This window comes from Rhineura floridana, chromosome 3, assembly GCF_030035675.1.
Source record: "Rhineura floridana isolate rRhiFlo1 chromosome 3, rRhiFlo1.hap2, whole genome shotgun sequence".
Classification (NCBI taxonomy): domain Eukaryota; kingdom Metazoa; phylum Chordata; class Lepidosauria; order Squamata; family Rhineuridae; genus Rhineura; species Rhineura floridana.
In genome coordinates, this window is record NC_084482.1 from 157,578,566 (window position 1) to 157,587,271 (window position 8,706).

Genomic DNA, 8,706 nt, shown 5'->3' on the forward strand with positions numbered 1-8,706 from the left:
AGTGATGTGTGCAGAGGTATATCTAATTTATCATAGACTCTCATTTTGCACTTCGTACCTTTGTAAAAGGTGCCTCATTCCAGTTTGAAGCACTGATGAAATGTTTAGATTGCAATATCTGTAGAATCAAGTTGTGATTTGTGGAGTTAGTGACAGGATTTAGTCTCCCTCCCCCAAACACGAGAACCCTTTTAGGACTATTTCTCAACTCGTGAGTTGTGTGTAAGACTGTGAACACACTAGTCACCTATAGCAAAGTGTTTCCATTAGCCACACTTGGAGGAGGAAAGGGCTGATCTGCTAATCAGTTGCAAAATCTCTTTGAAGTTAATTTTTTTTTAATGCACTCAAGCTGCTCCCACCAGGTTTTACAGTAAAAAGGGGCAGGGTTTGACTACTGTTGCGTGCCCCCATTTTCAGAAGAGAGAGGTGGAGACACACTGGAATTGGCAGAACAGTGAGTGTGTTTTTACCCTAACTCTTCATTTTGAGTGGAAGGTCTTCTGGTGTTTCTTCCTTTACTTGTGACACAGCAGTAGTTTTGACTGGGCAGGAGATGCAATTGATTTTACATCTTGGTACCCCTAACAACAATAGCTTTGTCAACTGAGAGCAGCAATTATTATACCTGGTCTGCAAAACATGAGACCCACCCTCTGAACCTTTTCTTTGGTGGCCTGCCAGGTGCTTAATAATCCCTGTACAGTCTTAGGTGAGGTACCAAATGAGTTTATTTAGGTGGATCCACAAGTTGCATAAGCCTGCCATTTTTTAAAAAAGAGTCCAATAGCAGTTAGAGTGTTGGACTAGGACCTGGGACACCAGGGTTCAAATTCCCATGAAACTCACTGGGTAACTTTTGGGTCAGTCACAAGCTCTCAACCTAACCTATCGCATAGGGTTGTTGTGAGGATAAAATGTGGGGGAATGTATGCCACCCTGATCTTCTTGGAGAAAATGTGACATAAAAATATCATAAGTAATAATTATTGCTCTTGATAGGGAAATGGAACTGGCAAGAAAGAAGAAATCATTTTATTTATTTATTTATTGCATTTGTATACCGCCCCATAGCCAAAGCTCTCTGGGCAGTTTACAACAATTCATGAGAGTCATTAAATCTGATTTATTTGATAAAATGGTTTTGTTATGTATTGAATGTACATACAATATGAACACAGGAAGCTGCCTTACTGAGTCAGACCATTGATCCATCTAGCTCAGTATTGTGTACACTGACTAGCAGTGGCTCCCTAGGATTTCGGAAGGATTCTCTCCTAGCCTCTTCCTGGAGATACTGGGGACCGAACCTGGGACCTTCTACATGCAAAGCAGATGCTCTACCATTGAGCTATGGCTCTTCCTCCAAATCTAAAAGGGCCTAATCCTGGTTTTCAGCTAAATGCTAGCAATGTATCAGCCCCCTCAAAAACTTTACTCTCCTTCTCCTGACATGTGTGCATATCTGAGTCCCAAGGCAATGGGGCAAGTAAACTAGTTAACCAGGAGGAATTCATTAGTGATACCAGATGAGTAGCTATCTGCAACATTGGCTTAAGATAGAAAAAGAAATTCAAACAATCGATTAAGAATGCTCATAAGGGGTGGCACAGAATACCTAGGCATGCTCATTGACACCAATATCTTTCATTTCTCTTGCCAGTCCCACTATTGAAACTCCGAAGAAGGTCTCTGTTCCAGCCATGGAAAGGTTAGTATCCTTAAATTGTGAGATTTTCGGATATGATACTAAAAATGAAGCCCGGCATCAGCACCAGCCATGGTGAGATAAATGTCAGGATTATGGCATTGTTTTTAATTTTAAGGTGTAAGACCTCAACACTCAGAGACGACATGCAGGGCTGGGCAGCTGTAGTTGCCATTCCCCCCAATACAATCCCCCTGAGCCCCAGCAAAGTTACACTGAGGGGGGCTACACCAGTGGCCGGGGGTATTTTGGGGAAAGAAGATGGTGAACACCCTGTTACTTGGTGGTTTTCCTGTCACTGGCCATGCCTACCACCCATTAAGGTTTTTGGGGACCCTGTCAGGGTGATGCTTGTATGAGTCAGACAGAGTGACTGCCCTCAGGACACTGTCAACAAAGCATATCTCATCCAGGGACCCAACCAAAGTGGCTTCTGCTTTTGTCAAACGAAAAGAAGGATGTCTGGTGAAAGGGGTATTCTGGAAGAACAAAAGGGGTGGAAATGCCAGGGCCACTTTCTGAAAAGGAGGTAATAAATGCTCGAGAGGTGCATCTCTATTATCTTTCTGGTGCCTACTGAAGACCTTCCTCTTTCAACAAGCCTTTTAAGTAGAGACCTTGTCCCAGTCTGCGTCTGGGTTGGAATTGCTTTTTAAGATGTTTTTAAAGCTTTTGAAAAAAGTCGTTTTGAAAGATTTTTGTTTTAATATATTTTAATGTCTGTTTTTAATATTATTATTATTATTTATAATAATAATAATAGGTTGAAGATCAAAATGTGGTCAGGGCTTTCAATATTATGAATTCTGTGGCAGGATGTTTCTCTGATTGCTACAGGATGCTGGGAGATTGGCTTCAGCACACTTTTTAGTACACTTTTTGCACCTTATCCTTGTTTGCCCAGCCTTGTCAGCTTGGTCTATGTGAACAAACAAGGTGGGAGCTGAGCCTGACATTCTGGCAACCAAGATGCAATTGGTGATGGTTTGAAATCACACCGTTCTTTGTTAGCTGCTTGCCTGCCCTTCTGAAATTATCTTCACTGTCCCTCTCTCCTCTGTGTTGCTTTGCTATGGAGAAACCTCTTGTCCATGTTACCTGTGATAACTCTGTAGATTCTCTGTACAGGTGGATAAAAAGCTTGTCAGTTTCACCTCTGTCTTGCCAGTTTCTTTTTCAAAAATTAAAATATGACTGTGTATTCTTTCCAGCAAACACACATCCTTTTTTAAAAAGATACATCCCTCTTCATAGAAGTAGAATGACTTTCAATCAATCAGTGGTGGCAGAAGGGAAAATGACTGGCTCTGCCTGTCTACCTTGAGCACTGCAAAACTGTTTCTTTTCACATTTGTGAAACAGACAGTCAATGAAACTAACCTATACTGTAATATAGTACAGTAGGGCCCCGCTCATACAGTGGGTTACGTTCCAGACCCCTGCTGTACAGCAAAAACCGCTGTAAAGCGGATCCCATTGACTTACATTGACCAAAATGGCACCCGGCGGCCAAAAAAGCCGTAAAAGGGGAACAAGCGCTGTAAAGCGGGGCCTTTCTACAATTCACAACCGCTGTATTAGCAGGACGCTGTGAAGCGAAGCGCTGTAAACCGGGGCCCTACTGTATTGTGGAGAAGAAGAAAGAGTAACAAGACATAGGAGACTGGCAGAAATCAAGGCAACAGGGTTGAGTTTGCACACACTCATAAAGAGAAAGGCACAAGAGCCCTAACGGGTGTTGGTGGCAGTGGCTTTGCTTCTGTTTAAAGGAATAATTTTAGAAATTTCCTCTTCTCCCAGGCATTTTAGCATGTGTTTTAAATTGTTTTAAATTGTGTTTTAAATTGTTTTTAAAAGATGTGTTTTTAAATTTGTATATTTGTTTTTAATGTTTTTAGTTATTGTAAACTGCCCAGACAGCTTTGGCTATGGGGCGATATATAAATACAATAAATAAATAAATAAATGGGCATTCCTAAAGACACACCAAGCAACTTATTGATGTGGTGGTGGTACATCTAAGATCATGGGTACACTACCTTTCTTGAGATGTCAAGGAAGCAAAATCACAACTTTTGCTCAAATAATTATTGATTTGACAGCTTCCATTTTCTTTCCTGGTTCTCTCTCTGCTGCTTTCCCACATGGGAACAAGATAAAGCTGCAGTAACCACAGCACAGAGGTAGTGTTCATATACCATTAACACCCCCACTCCAAATGTATTTATGTTATTTTTGCTGTTGTTTGGAAGCACCCAGGGTGATCATCTGACAAGCGCACTAATTGAATTCTGCTATTGTTACTCAGTTGTGCCCAGTTTCTGTGTTATTTATAGTGAATTCACACTTTGAGCAAGATAGCCAATAGCCAATCTGGAAAAGTGCCCCTATAGTTGAGTGATAGGCTGATACGATAAGAGGCAATAATCCATTAAGGTTTCCTGAATCAGATTATAATAGATTATAATCTACACTATATAGTATATACTATATACTACACTATATAGTAATCACTATAATTGCCATGTAGAGGACTGTGAACTAATCCTTAGCTAATTGCTTACTGGCGAAACATTTTTAAGTGTGCACATTTTCATAGCTCTGTATCATGATTATTAGTTGTTTGGGGGAAATGGATATACCAACCCAGGATACAGTTATTGTCAAGAACGCCTGGTTTGTTAAGGCTGTTAGCTAAAATGCTTCTGTGGCAAGAAATTGTGGGGTAACATCGTGCCTGAATTAGGGCCTCTGGAAGGCCATGAGACTGTTGGTTCTCATAGCTGAACTCAGTTAATTAGGCAGTGAGTGAGAACACCTGCTTATCAGCCTGAGATTGGTATCTCAAGGCTACAGGCCTGGGAAGGTTGGAGAAGTGCGTGACCATTAGGTACAAAAGCTTTGGAAGATTTCATCATCAAAAGCCCCCTGACTGGCTAATTAATTCTTGGCTGTTGCTGGGCTTTTCCCTATAAAAATAGAACTAAGATTCTGAGTCTTTGTTCGCCAATGTTCCTTGGTGCTACCTGATGTTGGAGGTCCACCTTCCAACAGCTATCCAAGCTGTACACCTCTGGAGAGATGTGGAACCATAAAGATACTCTGCTAGTTTTCCTATATTGTGTGAGGAGAGTAGACTAGACAGATTTGTTATTTTTGCTTGTGACTTGAATTCTCTGCCTTTTGTATTTTACACAACCCTTGGGGTGTTTGGTTTAAGGAACTTTTTGCTGCTATATTTTTGCACTTATATTTTATTCTAATAAAGTTACCTCTTATTTGTCAGTGTGTGTTCATTTCAGGGGGAATTTGGCTCTGAATCCAGCAACTTGGCCAATTAGCCACAGACTACCGTATAGTTGGGTATTTTGCCTTAAGGTTCCAAGACAAGGAATGCATCCTTGGCTCTTGTCTTTTGGAATCCTTGGCAGGTCTATTTCTGGCACTTTGGGTTTCCCCTTGGCCCAGAGTGAGTGACAAGGTTTAAGGCATGATGGCAGACTACTTACCTTGTAGGGTTATTGTTGATCTTACTCAACCCTGGTAAGGGAGGCACAGGTTGTGCCTGGCTGGGATCAATTGCCCTGGTCTTGGAAGTTGACCCCCCCAGTGAGAATTTTGGAATTCCTGACAGTTATAATCAGTCTGCCAACCAGGATGCCGAGTGAATGGACTCACTTCTTCCACTAAGGCATACATGGATGCTTTGGACTGCTTTACTATTTATCATTAGGACATGGTTTTCAGCTTAAATTATCAGTTTGTCATAAGCATGTGAATTTTGTTTAGGCTGTGCTAATTTCACTCCCCCTAGCCATTTCACTTTAGCAACCTCTGGAGCTGATAAAAGGTAAGGTTGGCTGAGTCTCTGCAGAAGAATAATCCTCAATGACAGAATGGGAGTGAGAGTATGAAGTCTTCACCATACAATCTCACCCTAAAAGCATTTTATGTTGGGGCATGTCTGTAAAACATTGGAGGCAATGCAAGTGTCCTTTGAACGTACAAAATGATTAAATGACAGCCCATGCAATGTTGCACTTAGACATGGACAATGTTGCGCTTAGACTGATCATGCATAAAGCTTACTGGGTGATCAGCGAAAGACTTGTCATTTTCTCATATTATAAAATGCGGGCAGACTTCAGGCTTGTCGGATCTATTTAAAAAACAAAACAAAACAGCACCTAAGGCTCCACCTGTCCCATCTTAGCATAATCTGCTTTGCTTTTTTTTTTTAAGGTTAAAAGGGGGTGGGGTGTGCAGAACCATATATGCCATCCTGAGCTCTTTGGAGGCAACCAAAATAAAAATGTAATGCATAAATAAAATGGATGCAAAGAGTCTCAAAGGCCACTTTACATAACTGGTATGTGTGTTTAATCCAGAATGTTCCTGTGGTGGTTTCCAGTAAAATATGATGTGCGGTTTTTGTTTTTCTTTGCACTGCACATACTCACCAGGAAAAACAAAATATAGCTGTGGTTAAAGAGACAAGTAAGCACTCTCATGATGCGGGGAATGCCATGGGTACTGTTGGTATAGAGGCATGTGGGTCTGAAGTTCCATAATCAGTGAAGTAGTCCTAATGCCTTGACTGTAGTACTGCCTCTGTACAACAAACCTCACTGTACAGAGGCAGTGTACTTCTGGATAGCAGATGCAGGGGAAAATAAGAAGGGGAAATGTCTAACTTTATGCACTGCTTGCAAAAGCCCAGAGGATGCTGGATCTGGCCTGATGTGCAAGGCAATTTTTATCTTCTAAACTAGGAATGGGAACTCTGCAGCCCCCCCGAAGTTGTTTGACTCCAACTCCCGTCAGCCACATCTAGCATGGCCAATGGGCAGGGCTGATGGGAATGGGAGTCTGGAAACATCTGGAAGCAGGTTTCCCATTTCAAACCCATCATTTGGCTTTACTTTGTAGAAAGCACAACTTAATAGCAGAGCACATTCTTTGCATATATGAGGGCCCACATTCAATCCCTGACATCTCCAGCTGAAGAATCTCAGACCTGGGAAACACTGTATTTGCTTCTTCTTTTTTTGTACGTTTGCCATCAGAATAGAAAGTGCTGGGTTAAATATATCTTAGTCTGATTTCACATAAGGCAACTCTTTACATTCTCTTACATCTTCTAAGGTTGCAATCCTAACCCCAGTTACCTGGAAGTAAGCCCCATTGATGTCAGCAGGATTTACGTCTGAGTAGGCACAGTTAGGTTTCTGCTTTTAGCCATGTGAGAGATTCTAGAATAAGAGCATAGGAATCACAGATAAATGTATAGGACTGAGCCTAAATTTGCAGAATCTCTTTTGAATAGGATATTGTGCTACAGTCGTTTAGAGTCGTGTACCACATTTCAGAAAAACACTTAATACGCATTCATAATAAATTATGCAAATTAAATTTGCATATATCTATTTTGTGTAATGTATTTTGCTTTCAAGATTGGGTTTTAGTTTTTTTTTCTTACAAGGGGGCTGTCAAGAGGACAAGCAGGAAAAAATAATATGAAGACTGTACATCATTTGGAGGAAACTACAGAATAGTGCAACTGTGGGCTTTCATGAGCTTCAGGGCATTAAGTATTTTACTTGCTTGTTAATAGAAATCAGCTCACTAAGCCTCCATTGTTTTAACATTACACATTTCTATAACATTTCCATGACTTTCTCTGCTAGAAACTTGCTTTATTTTATTTATTTTTAAAATCTGATATTTTCAAAATGCCAATTATGCATTGGATTCCTCCATACTTGATTGAAGAGCAGATGGACATGACAATTTCATTTTATTTGTGATGTTTGGCTAAAAACACATTTGGGCCTGTTTTAATGTTCTTGTATCAGCTTGTTACAATTTATACACCACCTGCATTTAAATGAAACCGTTGCACAATGACGGGATGCGGATGATTGCAGAGTGATGGTCATGTGGATATAGCATAGTGTCTTACAGAAAATGTTGCCAGCTCTGTACTTTCTGTTGTCTTAAAATAGAAACCAGAGTTCACAAGCTTACCATATTACTGACAACCTTCCTCTTTCAGCAAGCCTTTTAAGAAGATACCTTAATCCCAGTCTGCATTGGAATTGTTTTTAAGATGTTTTATTTTTAAGATGTTTTTATTGTTGTTTGCAGCCGCAGAGCTCCTTTTGGGAGGAAGGATAGAATTATTGTTGTTGTTGTTGTTGTTGAGGCTATTGTCTGAGGGCACATGAGGCCACCCCCTTGCTGATGCTAAGCAGGTCTGGGTCTGATCAGTGCCTGGATGGGAGACCGCCTGGGAACCACATGTATGCCACTTTGGGTTCCATGGTGAAAGAAAGGTGGGGTATAAATGTAATTAGTAATAATATCATGACTAAAGAATGGGGCACTTACTTCTCCCCAATACCACCCACTGTGCGACTAGGGTTTCTGTTGTGTGTGGTACTTGTGTAGCCTTACTATACGATCTCAATACAAACTTCTCCCTTTCTTTTTCTCTATATTTAGTTTTTATAGGATTAACGAGTTTTTGCCTCTGGAAGAGCCTGATATTGAGGAGAAAAAAGAGATACAGAAGCCTAAACGTGTCACCACTGGGAAAAAAAAGACCAAGAAATAGCATAATGAGACTGGAAAAAACTTTTTGCTGTTGTTGCCATTTTTGACATATACAGTCTCTCTCTCTCTCTCTCTCTCTCTCTCTCTCACACACACACACACACACACACACAGAGTGTACCATGGATGTAGATATAGTTGCAGCAAACTAGATTTTATTTGTTATAAAGCAAGACCCCAAAATGGACAGCCTTGGTTTCTTTTATTCCTTAGAGAAGGCTGCCTTTTAAAAACATCTGGAAGTTCATTCTCCAAAGCCAGTGAAAGTTTTATTGGAAATCACTTGCTTCTAATGTCTGGTTCTACGATGTGCAAAAGCCTCAAGACATTGAAATGCAAGCAAGAGATGTGGTCAGACTGATCTCATCAAAATGAGAAAATGT

General features: G+C 40.7%; 1 protein-coding gene across 1 annotated transcript in view; it reads left to right on the plus strand.

Moving 5' to 3' along the window:
- Positions 1 to 8,324, plus strand: part of C3H3orf20 (chromosome 3 C3orf20 homolog) — a 67,653-nt gene extending 59,329 nt beyond the window's left edge. Inside the window, exons 14-15 of the mRNA XM_061613425.1 lie at positions 1,664 to 1,711; positions 8,213 to 8,324. Coding sequence (XP_061469409.1) covers positions 1,664 to 1,711; positions 8,213 to 8,324 — 160 coding nt within the window. The remainder of the gene's footprint in view (positions 1 to 1,663; positions 1,712 to 8,212) is intronic.
- Positions 8,325 to 8,706: the final 382 nt, after the last annotated feature.